The sequence below is a fragment of the Musa acuminata genome, chromosome BXJ3-1 (assembly GCF_036884655.1).
Source record: "Musa acuminata AAA Group cultivar baxijiao chromosome BXJ3-1, Cavendish_Baxijiao_AAA, whole genome shotgun sequence".
NCBI classification, from domain to species: domain Eukaryota; kingdom Viridiplantae; phylum Streptophyta; class Magnoliopsida; order Zingiberales; family Musaceae; genus Musa; species Musa acuminata.
Genome location: NC_088349.1, coordinates 41,506,056 through 41,523,142, shown reverse-complemented (window position 1 = coordinate 41,523,142; position 17,087 = coordinate 41,506,056). Strand labels below are relative to the sequence as shown.

General features: G+C 32.2%; 1 protein-coding gene and 1 long non-coding RNA gene across 3 annotated transcripts; both read right to left on the bottom strand.

The window, feature by feature from the left end:
• Positions 1–2,825: 2,825 nt before the first annotated feature.
• On the bottom strand, positions 2,826–7,342 carry LOC135629069 (cell division cycle 20.2, cofactor of APC complex-like). The gene is made up of 2 exons (XM_065136219.1): positions 5,542–7,342; positions 2,826–5,171 (listed from the first exon to the last, which is right to left on the bottom strand). Exon 1 carries the CDS (start codon positions 7,002–7,004, stop codon positions 5,718–5,720), a length of 1,287 nt encoding a protein of 428 aa, XP_064992291.1. The 5' UTR covers positions 7,005–7,342; the 3' UTR covers positions 2,826–5,171; positions 5,542–5,717.
• A 2,612-nt stretch (positions 7,343–9,954) lies between these two features.
• LOC135629056 (uncharacterized) lies at positions 9,955–14,513 on the bottom strand. Of its 2 annotated transcripts, none has more exons than XR_010493139.1 (2): positions 14,479–14,513; positions 9,955–11,187 (listed from the first exon to the last, which is right to left on the bottom strand). It is a non-coding gene; the product is annotated as an uncharacterized LOC135629056 (long non-coding RNA). The 2 variants fall into 2 exon arrangements; XR_010493140.1 differs by lacking the exon at positions 14,479–14,513 and adding an exon at positions 13,621–13,749.
• Positions 14,514–17,087: the final 2,574 nt, after the last annotated feature.

Sequence of the window (17,087 nt, the reverse complement as noted above, 5' to 3'; positions counted from 1 at the left end):
ATATTGAATAATATTTATGATAGTAAAATAAGTTTAATTAAGTTTTATTAAAGTTATTTAATGCTATGATTAGTCATTTTAATGATGATTTAATCGAAATTTATTCGATTTTATATCAATTAAATGTCTTTAATACCTATTAGGGTATTTGTCATGTTTATAGTGTTGAAAGAGAAGTAATTAGTGAAAAATTAACTATGTTAATCGTATAATTAGTGTAGATAAATAATGATTTTATCATAATTTAAATCATATTGGATTAAAATTACATATTTGAATCATATTGATCCCATTGACCTCCAATTCTACAACGAAGATTCAGAGCCAATGTTAGATTGGGTGGAGGCCCGTCATTCGTTTTGGTGGTAAAATCAACAATCAGGTATATCTACATATGTAATTATTTAATTAATTTAAATTTTAAAGTTTATATTGTAATAAAATAGTCTAACAATTCAAATGATTTTTCTGTAGATATTTCAATCTATAACAGGCTGAAATACGAACCTCGAACAAAACTATCTCAAAGCCCGAAAAAGATATGTGATACTATTCTTACCTAATTTACATTGATTTTGCTAAACTTATACTATTACTATATTTATTTATATCTTGAAAACCCTATCCTAACTTTTTTTTTATTTTCAGGTATTTTCGGAGAGTTTAACGGACTGAAATCAGGTGTACCGCTCGGTGCACCTGGGGGTATCGCTCGGTACACCGTACCATACCGTACCGAGCCCAGGTCGAAACACCGGTACGGTACGATATTGCGAACCTTGTTCATGACAACCAAAGCAATAATATACTCCTAAATTCTAGACATCTAGAAATGCATACTTAGAGCAATGAGGAAACTATTTGCTGCCTCATGTTCAAATGTGGGAAAAAAAACAATTTTGAAAAGTGGAGCCAACAACTGAAAGTCCAACAACTAATTGTGCGAAGTCTTTAAGTGACTCATCAACAGCGAAGGTATTATGTTCAGTACCTTTACATGCAAATCCAACAAGGTAGGAAAACCTATATTATTAATATGATAAATTGTCAGTTTTAAAATGATAAAACGATTAGTTAAATATCAGCTACAGAATATATAGTCAGAATAGTGCAAAGTGGAAAACACACAAATAAAAGAGAAAAAACAAAGTCTAAAGGAATCAAAATGTGTCTAAAAATATTATCAATGAATGATATATAATAAAGAGCAGTATCTAAAATGCAATTCCAGAATTTGATAGGTCTTTTTTTTGCTTTCTTACGGAACAGAGAGACTAATAGAAGTCACAATTCTTTGTTAGTAATGAGTAATGACAACTAATTTGTTCGAAAGATTATGGAATGTTATTATTGATGAATAATATAACACAAGGAGAAAAAACAAAGTCTAAAGGAATCAAAACATGTCTAAAAATATTATTGATGAATGATCTGTAATAGAAGAGCAATATCTAGAATGCAATCCAGAATTTGATAAGATCTCTTTTTTTCTTTCTTACATAACAGAAAGACTAATAGAAGTCACAATTCTTTGTTAGTAATTATAACTAATTTGATAAAAAGATTACAAAATGTTAAGAGGCAGGCCAGAAGTTAGACAAGAAAGAGAATTAATTAGAGTAGTAGACTTTTCAATGATAAAATTTGAGAAACCACCGTAGATACTTTCTAGTAAAGGAGTAACCAAAATATTCAATAAAGAAAGGATACTTGAACCTGATTCTCAAATTCCAGTAAATGAAACATCAATGCTCTAAGTCTCTTTGTCCCTGAATGAAAAAAAAAAAGCAATGTGCCTTGATTATAACATGAATGAAAGGTAAGCCTCAACATATGACTGAAGCATCACAAATGGCAATCTATGAGAAAATTGTTAGAGGTGAAATATCTTTAAGCATGAAACAATTTGCAAACAACTTAATCTATAATCAGTGACGTTAGGCAAAATCTCATTGTATGAAGCTGAAAATATTGACGGTTATGACTAATAGTAGACATTTGTTATAATATTGACAATTATGGAAAGACCCTTACCGTAAATTTATGGAGGAAAAGGAGAAAAAGAGGAAAAAATATGATGGAACTTAAAAATGGTGTCCATATTCCTTCTTAAAATCCATATGCAGGCTCAACAAAAAAACAACATATGACTTCTAAATTTTTTACAAAACCAGTTCACTTAGTATATCACTAAAATGCATTGAAGTAATTCTTGGAATAATTAAACTCTTCAAAACAATTTGAAATATTTCATTAAGAAGTTCAGAAAGCACAGAAAAAGAGGCGAGGACCAATTCATTAATTCAAATGAAGGAAAAGTGTGTTTAAGTTGAGCTTCTAGTTTGAATGATACATTGTCCAAAGATGTAACATTCAGTCTTGCGAGTTCTTCCGGCTTTCTTTCATTTTGTTAGTTCATTTATGACAAACAATGTCTAGCATATCAGCTTGGAGATTTTATATAAAGTCGTCCACTTTTGGAAAAAAAAAGTAAACTAGTTGTTCATTCATGTTACAAATTCTCTCAAATTTATATTCAAAGTGTGAGGCTTCAAGTCAAACACTAACAAGCACCTAGTAGAAGGATCTTTTATGGATGGCTCCACATCAGGTACGAAATATTCAGACCATTTGAAATAGAGGGGAGAATAACAAAATCTAACCAGTATGAATAATTATTATTCTGGATAATAAGGGTGAGCTAACCATATGTGCATCAATAAAAAAATGCATAATTTCACAACATAAAACTGATTTCTAGTTTTATAATTCAAACACCAACAACCATTAATCAAGAGAAAAAGAAGGTTGTATATGCACCTTCCCCGTGTTGCAAAGGGTGCACGCACCGTTGGCCATGAGCTTCACTGCAGCTTCTTGTTTGTCTCGATCAAGCTCTGGAGCTTTCTGAGGATCATCAATCTCCACCGCATTAGCCTTATCCATAAGGCCAATGATAGTTTACAAGATATATATGATGATGGCAAGGGGCACAGAGGTAAAGGTGTTGGAAGGGATGGTAACTTTGGTGATGGAAACTTCAAATGCTTACCCAATATTCAATTTGTCTCTCCATTACAACCAACAAGATCATGAATAGATTATTAAAAAAAATGATGACTTAAATAAATCAATCAGAATTATCATGTCAAATTCAAACTTGGTACCACATGTGATATTACTGGAATCGCAATAAATAATCACAACCGCTGCTGCTACCTTAATCTCAGTAAACAAATAGGGAAGTTGGAAACAAGAAATACCAACTCAAAGGTCGGTGTTATACTTACAAAGGCAAATTTCAGATATAGTACTTGGATGCTGAAACTTGTGGTAAATGACCACAATAGCATAATTGAAAAAATATTGAAATAGTAGCCATGTCATTAATTGGTGAACATTTATATGAAACATAGCAAGCTTGTCTATCAAGCTCATGAACATTGCTACCACTCTGCTACAACTACAGCTGATTCAGCAAGATAAATCCAAATCGAAACCTTTAATGAAGATCCTGTTAATCGGAAGGACCCGAACTACTCCACTATCACTATAATGAAGCATTTATAAACTGTTGGTCTAGTAAGCTAACTTCCAAACTTTAGAACTGCATTATATCCCATTTGACACCATTTTTCAAGCCCTATCTTAGGATCAAAAGTGTATCTATGTTGCAGAAGACATAATCTATTCATGGAAAGACATATAAATTTGATATTTTTGTTCATTTCACAGGGAAAAACATAATAAACAGAATTACAATGCCTCACCTTTATCAAGCTCATAGATTTATTTGTTTGGTATCTCTTTACTATTATGGTATATACTATGGTTTGCAGTTCTCTTAGGTTGAATAACTGCTTTCTACAGAAATTATGACACATCTTACTAAAAACAGAAAATTTTAGGCTTGGATTTCACTCTTGAACTTATCTATATTTTCGAAAAATTTCAAATTGAAAGTTATTCATTTCATGAACAGTTTTTTAAACAATATCTGAGTGGTTGATCAACAGTCTTTTGATTATCAAACACAATTCTAGTTTTGCAACTCCACAATTTTCTAAATTATTTCACCCTCTAAACAAAATCCTGAGATGCTTTAGTATCTTTGTATATGCAAATAAACATTAAAAAAAATACTATTTCAAGTGAAATGAAGTACTCCGTAGTGAAATAAGATCTACACCAAATAAAAGTTTTCACGGGTTCTAGAATGGTCCTAAAAGAACATAAAAAATCTGAAGGCTAATGGATATTTTAGGGAACCTTTAGTCACCCAAAAAATAAAGACATAAGAAGTTACATCTTATATCAAAATTATGCATAGATCTCTTAGTTGTTGAATATGATTATAGTTGTGCAACACCATAAGTTTCCATATTTTCACTCTCTAAGCAAATCCAAAGATGCTTTAATACCTTTGTATCTGTAAATAAAGATTTAGCAAAGACACCATAGCAAGATTTTAAATTCATCATGTGAAAGTACTTTGATCTGGCAATAGAGCTACACAGTTCAATCTTCAAAGTTTCTTAATGGTCCTAAAGGAATATAAAATTCTGAAGTTCAACTTATATCATAGGAAACCTATAGTTAGAAAAGAAAAAAGAAGCATAGGGTCATAGGCAATTACCTCTTATAATGCATAGATCTCACGATTGTCAAACACACTTCTAGATATGCAATGTGATGTCTTCATGTGATAACTAGGCCATATTGAATGTTATAAGAAATCTCAACTCAAAAAAAAATGGAAAAGGAAATCTGAAGTTTGTTATACGGTTCAATCTTCAAAGTTTGTTATGGCAATGTGATATCTTCATGTGATACTTAAGGCCATATTACAAGTGCTTTGTTCTGGCAATAGAGCTATATAGTTCAATCTTATAGTCAGAAACTTATAGTCGGAAACTTATAGTCCTAAAAGAATATAGTCCTAAAAGTTTTTTTATAGTCCAAAGTTTCTTTATAGTCCTAAAAGAATATAAAATTCTTAAGTTTAACTTATATCATAGGAAACTTATAGTCGGAAACAAAAAATAGAAACATAAGGCCATAGGCAATTACCTCTTATAATGCATAGATCTCTCAATTGTCAAACACTCTTCTAGGTGTGCAATGTGATGTCTTCATGTGATACCAAAGCCATATTGAATATCATAAGAAATCTGAACTCAAAAAAGAAAAAAAACAATAAGCATCTATCAGTTTGATCTAATTATGCATGATTAGCATACACAACAAAATATATAGTCTGCACAAAAATTCTCAAACAAAAATGAGATAAAGATAGTAACTTACAAAAAAGAAACACAAGAGAAGCAAATTGAAATCACTTTAAACCACATAATTAGATTATAACAATTGGGCAAAAATTATAGACCACATGTTTCATCAATTGGGCAATAATCATATCGATAACTATGAAATGATAAACAATAAATAGGAAACAAAAATCAAACTCGTAGCTGCAATGATAGTCATGTTGTAAATAAGCCTACTAAAATGCTGTAAAAGGCTGTAAGGCTTCTAACTTACCTTAGGCGGTTGCGCTCATATTTGAAGATCTCGAATCCATGCGCTTGTATGAAAATGTGCTGCCTCTTTGACACCACGAAACTTCCCATTGCAATGTTACCAACAACAGATCTTCATGTCAAGCACTAGAGAAGTCTTTCATTTGGAATCTTAATCATTTCCACCTATCCGCCTTTTCATCTTATGAGAACATTAAATTGGGCAAAGGGCAGTTCAGGTTTTGTTATTTTGGGAGTCTCAAAGATATTCCAAAACCTGACTGTCTCATCTGCTGCTGCAGAAGCTACTACACCTCCCAGTGGACTCCCAGCCAAGGAAAGAACCCGGGATGAATGACCGGAAACCTCAGCCACTCTCGTCATGGATGGGTAATTCCACAAGGTGAGTTGATTGTTCGGCGAACCATGAGAGGTCAGTAATTCAGATTTGTTTTTGTCCCATAGCAAAGCACAAACTTCAGAGCCAGCATCAATCGAGTTCAAGCAAGCACCATTAACGGTGTTCCAAAACTTAACGCAATGATCATTGCAACCTCCACCAGAAGCCAACAGGTTGCTCCGAGTTGGGCACCAGTCAATGGCCTTCACAATGGAAGTGTGGCTGCTGATCCTGTGAAGCCATTGACGTTGACGTGGATGGTCACGTGAGACAGGCATGCAGGCATCCCATATGTGCACTAGTTTGTCCTGCCCTCCACTCGCCAAATACCGCCCTGATAACACGGACCATTTAAGACTACAAACTCCACGCCGATGCCCATTATAGAAACAGATGAACATGTCATCCTTTCTAAAGTCATAATCAACAACAGTGCCATCAAATCTTCCGACTGTCAAGATTGAATTACTTCTCCACGCAAGTGACAACACAGGGGCCTGGTTCTCATCTTCCATCCCATCCACGACATGTCCTGTTGCTGTATCGATCAGGGATAAATCTGAATTGCCAAATGCGACAGCAAGAACTGCACAGTCTGGCGACCAGCGGATGCAAGTGATAGGTCCTCTGTCTTCTTCGGGTTGTAGAAGCTTAGTCGACTCGTTTGCAGCGTCCCAGAGATACACTGCGTCCTCAAGGCCAATCGCCAACACATTATTGCTTCCCCAGTCGAGGAGATTCAAAACATTATCATCCAACAAGCCGTGGATTACCAAAACCCTCTCTGGTTCTTTAGGGATTCGCCTCTGCTGCTTCTTCTGCGGCCGAATGGGCTCGTCAAACTCGGGCAGCTTGCTGGCCGACGCTTCAGGTGCAGTCTTGAAAGCGAGGATACGAGACCTGTTCTTCAAAATGCACTCGTCAAGAAGCTTTTGGTACGCCACGCTCGATGGGGATTCCCTCGAACCATCACGCTGCGGTCTCGAAGGCCCGGTTAGGGCAAAGCGTGCGTAGTCCATGTCCATCGCCGACCGGAACGGGATGAAGCGGTCGTACTCCACACGCCTAGAACGCGAAGAAGACATATTTTCCAATCGAAACCAGAACGAGACTGGCTAGGTGACGAAAAACGATCGAGAAAACCAGAAAGATCGATCTTCCCACAAGAAAGTCGACAACCAAGAATCGATTAAAAGAACCCCAAGACCAACAAAAATTCTGAACCCTAATCAAAATTTCGACGGATGAAGAACCAAGCGAAACGAAACAAGAGAAAAAAGAAAGGAATGAGATCACCGCAATAAAAATCGAAGGGAAGGACCCTCGCAGCTGTGCCCGTTCGTGTTCGTCGGAGAGCAGTTCCGACCTTCGCAGAACGACGAGATCGCCGAGAGTCGAGAGTCGAGAGCCGAGAGGACGAGAGCGCGCGAGGGGAGAGAAGTTGTTGTGATTGCAACAGAGTGGGCCCTCGGGTTATATAGATGCCACCCATCCCAAGCGTTACATTCTAAAATCGTTCCGTTATATTTACCCAATCTACGTAGCGGATAATTTGACATCACACCGTTATATGCAGCTATCATCTACGTTAAATTTCGTGTACCTTATTCTTTTAGAATTTGTATGTTAAAGAAACAAGACGTGGTATTTTTTTTTGTACGAAGCAATGTTTTTAAACTACTAAAATTATTATTAATATAATGAGATTTGATATTCTTTTATTTGTCACTAAAAAAGAAAATTTTTAAATAATATCTATAAACTGATAATATTTTTATTAATACACTAGGTTTTGAGTCTCAAATTATAATATATCTTATTTTTTATTTTTAATTTAGTATAATATTCATTCACATAAATTATGCATCTAATTAATCCAACAAAAATCAAACAATGAACAATTAGATAAAACTAGAAGTAAATGCTGACCATTCTCAATTTAGATGATAAATAGTTAAATGCTTGAATTATTAAGAAAACACGTTAATTAATCATTTTTCATTATATTAATTTATTATTATTATTCTAACCAAAATTCATTGAAATTTCCTCTTAAATTGTTGGAGCAAAACAATGATATACAAATTTTGATGAAGAAACAAATAAGATATTAAAATAATAAAAATAAAAAGATAAAGTTTAGAAAGAACTTAAAGACATGTAATCGATGTCTTAATATGAAAAACTCATCCTTACATATCGGATTGATCGAGATTCTAATCTCAATATTTAATCCATCTTATCTTTGCGAACATAAATAAATATTATCATAGAGTTAGTTAACTAGCCTCTCTTAGCATATCAAGTAGCAAAATAATAATAATAATAATATTTTTTAAAAATAAAGAGGAGAAATTGTATTGAAATATGAATTAATAAACTATAGCCATTTACAATTCTATTTATAGAGCCTAAAAAGCATCCTAAATGTCATAACTGATATTGTTGTAACAGACATCCTTTCATTAAAATATCTTTTATGCATATCAAAATTATCTTTACATAATTTTAATTTTTCTCCAAGTCATTAAGCACACCTGAAATTTAAAAAAAATTAAATAGCCTAATGGTTTAAAAAAATTTTATCTAACAAATTTCTAACACAAGAAATGTAAATTATATAATTAATTGTTCAACATTATATCTTTGAATATGTGATAACAATAATGCTCTTAAGTAGTTACACTACAATATATATTTAGAAACAAACATCAGGAAATATGTAAAGAAATATATGCAAGTACTTGTCTGTGACATTCCCATCTGCTCCAGGTTCCTTCAAACACTTTCAAATATCAAAGTAATATCCTCAGCAGGAGAATAAAGATATACACTTGCCAGAATATGGAATGAAAGTCTTGTTAAATGACACAATTCCATTGAATTGGTAACTTTGCCAATTTCTCGAAAGATGGTATAAGTAGCTACAAGGAAGGATTGTAGTTGAGCTCTTTCTATATACAGGACAAAGGCTAGTAACAACACCAATGCATATGTTTACTATAGCATTGAAAGGTCAGATGATGCTACTACCATCACTCTATACCATGTCTTTGTAACTAAAATGAAAGCTACTGATTTAGGAAGAGCCCTTACTGACGAAGAGCAAACCAAATTTTGTTTAACCATGTCAGATATTTCATTCACACCATTGTAGTCAATAATTCTTCCAAGATGATGCAATGCAATAGATGACTATTCTGGTTCTGAATGACCAACATTATGTAGAATAAGCCCACCAATAAAGCCTCATTTCATTATTAGTTTACCGTTAAGGTTATCAATGCTCATTTCACATAATGATGATAACCATTTATCAGTCTACAAATACTATGAAATTTTTGATGCATTACAATAGAAGATCAAGATTATAAAACATAGAGAAGAAACCGTAGGAGAGAGTAATGTTCTCAGGTAACTTAAATAGAAAATCAAGCATAGCAGATACTACTTGCCAACAAAGAGATATTAAGATGTGAGCTATCCCGGGCATTTTATTATCCAATGCTTGCATGTGCTCAACAGTAATCGATTCAAGCACGCAAAAAATAATAGCCTTGGCATTTCTAGCGACATGACATCCCAAAGGAATAGTATTTTTGTAACATGAAGATGATTCCTTATTGTTTCTAGATAATGACCACCAACAAAGGTCCGCAAACTGCATGGAAGAGAGTTTAGTTGCATACCAATAGCTTCCAAAATTATTTCTCCAAACTCACCAAACTGTTTTCTTATGTTTGGGAATAACATATGCATGTGAGGAAAATGTACTTGAAATGATAGTTTAACATCTGACTGATCAGAAGACTCAAATTCTGTGGGAGTGTGTTTTGGTACCTGATGGATATGAATATGCAGATTAAAAATTCTATTACTAAATTATCGGTAAGTGCTAACTCATCCTCAAAAACTGAAAAAACGATGAAATTTGTGAAAGACCAGAGGCAATAAACAAGTGTTCCTTCAAGTATTGCTTTGTATTTCAAGATACTGACATCCATCCTAAAAGTCTAGAAAATGAACATGTGCAACTTGAAAATCTAGATATTTTCTGCATCCATGATAAATGTGGAACTAAAGTTCTGTAGATGAAACCAGCACTTTTGATACCAATGGGATATGTCCGTTCATCATTTCCAGATTAATCCTTCAAGAAGTGCCCAGCACCTTGGCAGCCCATGTAACTTTACCATTTCAAGTTGTATGTTGCCTGCTTTCAGTTGGGTGTACAAAATTGTAAGTTGTCCACTAAGATTTGCAGCTGACTGCAGTATAATGTCATTAACATTCTCTACAGAACAGGATAACTCAGTTGCAGAATGCAGTAGAAAGAGGGGAGACTCTGTAGGAGGATTACAAAGTGGCAAAGCAATGGTTGATTCTGCCTAATCAAAGTTGCCACATCAGATTCAATGTCGACTTGTGATATTTCTAAAGCCTACTGATTATCTTCAAAATAATATGTACAAGGTTTCCAAAGAGCCAAAATTCTCTCAGATTCGAGGTCCAGTTTAGCGGAAGCAGAATTTGTAGAACAGTTATATCTCTTTTACTTTCAAGATAAGCTATTGTCTCCAGATTGACATTACATCTCTTAAGGTCTTCATAAAACACCACTAATCCATTTTTATTCATGAATTTGGATCCAATGATTTTCATCTGATTCATAAGCTCTGAATTGCATCCATATGAAATCGATTATAAAGAATGAGTTGGCATAACATTCTGCAGCCAAGAGTATGGATTCTATTGCAGCTTCATGGCTTTCTGGGGTTGTCATGCTGGGAACACAAATCAGCTGCCAAATGTTCAAATTGGGAAGCCCTATATACCGAATCTTGATAGTTTACAAGTTGTAGATAATCTGCTTGTGAATACAAGTAATCAGCAAAGAAACCAATATTCTGAAAGTTGTTATTTGAAATCTTATTCACCTCTGAAACACCACAACTGAAATTCAATCTGATCCAGTCCCCAGTAAAATAATTTGAAACACTTGTCAGAACAATTTTTGACAGATCTCTAGGAGCAAACTACAGATTAGCATCTTGGAGTACATCTTTTCTTGTGGCAGCTTTAGATGCATCAATCTTTCTCTTTGCTTCATCCGGATTACTGGATGTGCTAGAAGCCCCATGAGAACATATCACAAAGTTAGAAGAAACAGCTAAAGACTCTTGATCAGCCACCTTAGGAAATGAACATTTGCAAAGGTCAATATCTGAAGGAAATGGCATATGTGGCCCCAAAACAAAAAGGAGTACACTGCAATATAGAAAGACAATGAAGACAGTATATTGTCAGCTAAAAACCAAGTAATGTAACAACCAACAAGGTGCATTTGATAAGATTCATTTTGTTGCAGGGAAAAAAAAATAATAATAATTTCTTCTTTTTTGACTCTCACATCTTTTTAAACTGTAGTCTTCACCGATCACTTCATTCTCTCTCTTTGCATCTCCAAAAATAAGCATTATAAAGTATAAACTATAAAGATGTTAAAATTTTTTTAATTTCTCTATGATATTAGCATATGCTGTTACAATAGACCTTGGTGCAATAGATTCACGTCTCCATTCACATTCCACAAAAGGAAGAATGGCAGGCCTTCGTAATGCAGTACATATAACATTGAATGCAATACAACAGTTCTTCTATTTCTCCAAGTGTATATCATTAGCATCTTCAGAAGTTGTATTCTTTGTTCCAGTAATCACAGGATCACGGAAGGGTTCTAGCATCTCTAAAAGAAATAGAAGCCTATGTTTAAATTCCTACAAGGATGGTAAAAGCATCATCTATCTGATTGGAAAGAGTAAGCAAAATTATGCTTGATACTTTAATAGAAGGTCAAACCTTATATTTTGACAGTACATCATCCATATGCTCAGACAAGGCCAGCAAGATATATTTCAAAGCAAGGATTGAAACATCGTACCGTACCGACATTTCGAGGTTGGCTTGATATGGTACGGTACGCCTAATTTAGGTGTAATGGAGTTTAAGATAATACAAATATGAGAAAAAAAGAGTTTGAGATAGTTTAACAGAGTATGAGAATGAAATGGAGTGAAATAGGGGAGAAGAATGGTTTAAAAACATGAGAAGGGTTTGAGATAGTTTAAGCGTTCCTCCTGGTAATGGGTGGTCCGCATACCGGTAACCTATCGGACCGGTACGTACCGCCTGTACCGGGTGGTACCATTCAAAATTGAATACCTTGCTTCAAAGCAGCATAAGCACGACTAGTAGATTATGGAAACACACGGTAGGGGCATTATGAACAGAGTCAACCAAACATGGAGTATGAAAATAAGTGCATAATCTATCATACGAAATTTTTTCCTTTTCTTAAATTTTTATTCAGGAGGAAGTGGATAGAATTTGGATAATAACGGGGGCATTGTGATGAAATTCACAGTTTCTTGAGCACACAGATGAAAGATGGATGACACATACAAGGTTCATGAACTAAAAAGTACTAAATGACAGTAACTAGAACTAAAGGACTTGCATTCACAGGATTTGAAGTGTATATTTGAAGTGTATATTGGTATCTTAGAAACATGTAAAAAATAATCTGCTACCCATTAAGAAATATATAGCTTTCCAAGCCACAACAGTAGTTATATTGGTCCATAAAAGTCCCATAAGAGTTGAGCACAACACTCCAAAGAACTCTGTACAAGGCTGCGTCATAGTTGTATCATCAGAACACTGAAACAGTAGGTTCTTTATTGGCTCTCTAGAAAAAAAGGAAAACTCCAATCCAACAGATAAAAGTTTCAGTTTCATAATAACTGCTATGATGATCAGGATCAAATTCAAGAGATCAGGGTTTTATTCAAGTGTACAAATGACTGATATTGTTGGAATCTTCATAATAAGGTAATAGATGGATCACAAAATAACATCTATAATAGGTCATAGAAAGTATTTTTTTAGTTCATCAGGATGGACATGTCAGTACAATACATGCCGATCAGCACGGTTTAAACATATGGCTGGAACAAGCCTTGTGCTTGATTGTGTGTTCAGGGACATCCTTGGTATAAAACAAAACTCCATGCTAGTATTATACTAGCATAACATAGTTCGACAATCATCAACCACTGCCATCTGAACAATCATCAAATGGTGAAACTAATTGTCATCTGAACAATCATCATCAAATATTATACCATAGTAGAACAAATTGCCTCTGAACTTCATAGTCTTTGTTATGCTAGGACTATGATGTTCAAATCAAATAACATTTTTCTCAAAATGAGGAGATTATTTCAAGAGAAAATTAGTGATTGATAATTTGACCATCCACAATAAATCACAATGTATTGACCACAAAAAAGGTCAGATCTGCACCAAGAAATGACCAAGTACTCATCAAACATAGATAGTTTTAATTGCTTATGTTAGATAATTCACCAAACATTGTTTATATATTTTCATGATGAATAGGTTAATTATGATGAATCATGATTTATATACATCTACCTATTCTAACATTAAATAAATACCAAATTTTGTCACATTAAATAGTGAACATTATACATTGATACATACTCATATCCATCATATCAATATCTTACACTTGTATCCATGACTTCATAACCAACCAACCAACCAAACGAGCATTCATTATAATAAAGAATTAAGCCTTCATAACAGTAATAAAAACAAGAAGAATGATGAAATTACTTGAATAACACCAAGAGGTCCTCCAGAAGTTCAATTGCAAGATCAACATGAAAAAGGGTCAATGCAGTTACAAAAATACAAGTTGTTGACTTAATATGTAGACTTATTATGGAAAAAGATGAAACCTTTGCAGTATTTGTATATATCCATGGTAATAATGGTCCAAAGCATAAATCAATCAATACACATGCTGCTTTTGCCTGAAGATTGAAAAATAAATGCTTACTTAGAAAGCCAAAAAGTAAGTTGTCTATTCATAATTAAACTTGGTATGAAACCAACAAACACGAGATGATAAGAATGAAGACAGATAGCCTGCACAAGCATTAATAAGATAACGATGACATTATTATTATCTGCAACAACAGATTAATATGAATTGTTGAGACTTTTGATAAGAATACAAATGCATGTAACGTATATCACCCAGATGCATCACTACTGAACCTGAGAGAGAGCAAGCTGGACAGAAGGATGTTTCCACAAAGAAAAACTATCATCAACTTGATTTAGGAGGCTAATTGGAGGAAGACGTGCCATCAAATGAAAGGAAATCAGAATCCATCCAAATTAATTAATATATAAACCAGTAAAAGGTGTTAAAAGTTTTAACTTAAAACAGAGACCTTTCACCTGGAAGCAGTGCTTATATAAGTGGTAATAGGGACCAAAATTTTAAATTACTGTTAGCCAATTTGCAGAACAGGAGAGGCTATCTATTCATTATAAAAGAATGTAAACACTCGACAAATTAGTTACAGAAGCAGACTCCTGGTGGCTAAAAGTTATTCCAATAGGAAAAAAACAGGATACTTAGTTTAAAAAATATTATAGGGTAGGTGATCATTTAGAACATACTTGTGAAGCACATCCAAATAAGACATGAGGACTGCTTTCTTCCGCTGCAGATATATCCAAGACATTCAAATAAGAAGCATCCCAATAATCTTCAGTTTATTTGAATTCTTCCCCAAACAAGCTCAAGTAATCAGTAGGTTGCATGTGCCTGGTTACTTCAGTTTTAACAATTTCATCAAATATTGAAGAAACATTTAGCTTGTACTTTTCAAAAGAGAAGAAAGAACTTGCTATCTTGAACATTACCAAGAATTGCTAGCTTACAATCTCAAGAGAAGCAAAAGTGCTATCTTGCCTATTTCAAAAAGCAAAATTTGCAAACTTGCACAACTAAAAATTATTGCTAGTTTGTATGTTGTAAAACTTACATATCTCTAAAACTTGATAGTTGCACTTCTCCTTTTTGTTGATGACAAAGGGGGAAAAGATATGATAATATGAGAATCATACATGGTAGGATGTAATATACTTTGATATTTTGATACCTTGATAATTTGAAACATTTATGATAAAACAATTCTACCCTACGAGTTTTCGATGATTTGAAACATTTATGATGAAACAGCTTCATCGATCATATTTGAAAGTATATACAATTTGTATCATTTTTATTTTCATATTTATATTTTATTTATTTATTTATTTTGATAATAATATTTTTTGTTAGGTGCATACCTCAAAAAGAAGGAATACCAATGAGTTTTTGAATGGTACTTCTTCTTATCAAAATGATTATATTAGGTTGGCAATTCTGGATTACGTATATGAAGAAAGTAAATATTTATTTATTTTCTTAAAACTATTGGAACTACATGATAATTTTTAACTTAAAATTTAATTACACTAAAAGTTATGCATATATTAATAATTATTTATTTTTTTAGATTATGATTATAAAATTTAATATTCAGTTCTCAAATGCAACCACCACTTATGCATTATTAGACATATTTCATCAAGATTATTATTTTATAAGAATTTAAAATATAAGATAATTATTATTTAAAATATTAAATTATTTTATAATAATTTGAATATAATACAACTCATAGTTATATAAATATTATATCAAATAAAGTATGTATTGTGTACTTACATTTCTACTAAGTTTTGCTTGAGTTCCATTCAATTAATTTTTATAAGAGAAATAAGGTATAGTCTCCAAATCTTACACATCAACTTCATTTTCATTAAAAGTTATATTATAGTGAATATCCATTTTATTACATTAGATGTGATGAACTTAAAGATATTATGAAGACTAACATGAAATAATATGGATAATATTGGCTCATTAGAACGTATAAATGTATTATAATTTCATTAGAAGATCAAGTTATTTTATAGTTTTAAGTGATAAATTTTTTATCAATGAATTATGTTTATTATTCGATCAAATTACTTTATGATTTGATCAATTTAAAAGATTGAATATTTAATCATTAAAGTTATCAAACTCACAAAATATTTTAAATTTCCCAATGATGTCAATTTAGATGATAAATATCTTGAACATAGCATATTCTTGGAATCGAATCGATACTATTTACTTTTATAAAAAAAATAGATTGCTTGTTGTTGTCCTCAAATATTTTATCTTAAAATGTTGCAAAGAAAATCAGATGATGACAAAGAAAAAAAGAGATATGAGAACCATTCATTTGTAATACAGTTTTAAAATAATAAAATATCAAACCAATATAATTGAGCTAAAAAATCTTATAGTATTTGCTCTATATTGTATCAAAATATAATTCTAACTAATTTGTAATGAGAATTTATTTATGAAAAATATAATTATTTTTTAAAATATAAAATATATATTTATTATATCATTCATTTAAAAGAGTATTATTTAAACAAATGCACATAATTTGTTTTATAGGAAATTAAGGAAATAACAAGGATATCTGATGATGATGAGCATGATGACATATTTGTACTAGATTTAACTTTTTCATCTCAAGATTTTTCTTATCTATATGGAAGCATAATATTATCGAAATATCAGAAATTATATGATCATTTGATAATCCTTTAATTAATAGTCAATAATGTAATCAAATAAGAAATATAATATTCTTATTAAAATATTTATTATATTTAGTTTAGTATTCTTAAACAATTATTAATTAATTTATGTCTCTATTTATGTCAACATATATGCATAATAATCATGAATAGCATTCTCATATTAGATTCAGATTTGAAACTTCATTTGGTAAAAGAAGATACTAAAAGTTGTTAAATCTATTAAATCGATCAAAACATATAGTAATTTGTTCGAACAATAAAAAAATTTTAATGATATAAAATTTATCACTTGAATCTATAGAGTAACTTGATATTCTAATGAAACAATGGTATATTTATACCTTTATACCATCTAATAGGTCAATATCAACCACATTACATCATGTTGGGTTCAAGAGTATCTTTAAGTTCATTGCATCTAATGTAAAAAAATTAATATTTATTATAATATAACTTTTATTATAATAAAGTTTATATGAATAGAAACTTATAGTTTCTTAAATGCTAATATGTCAAATATGGGTAAAGTTTAGAGACCACATTCTACTTCTCTTGTAAAAATCCACTGAATGATT

Bases quoted from the DNA above. Each gene is read 5' to 3' on its own strand.
- LOC135629069 (XM_065136219.1), bottom strand. From the start codon at position 7,004: ATGTCTTCTTCGCGTTCTAGGCGTGTGGAGTACGACCGCTTCATCCCG.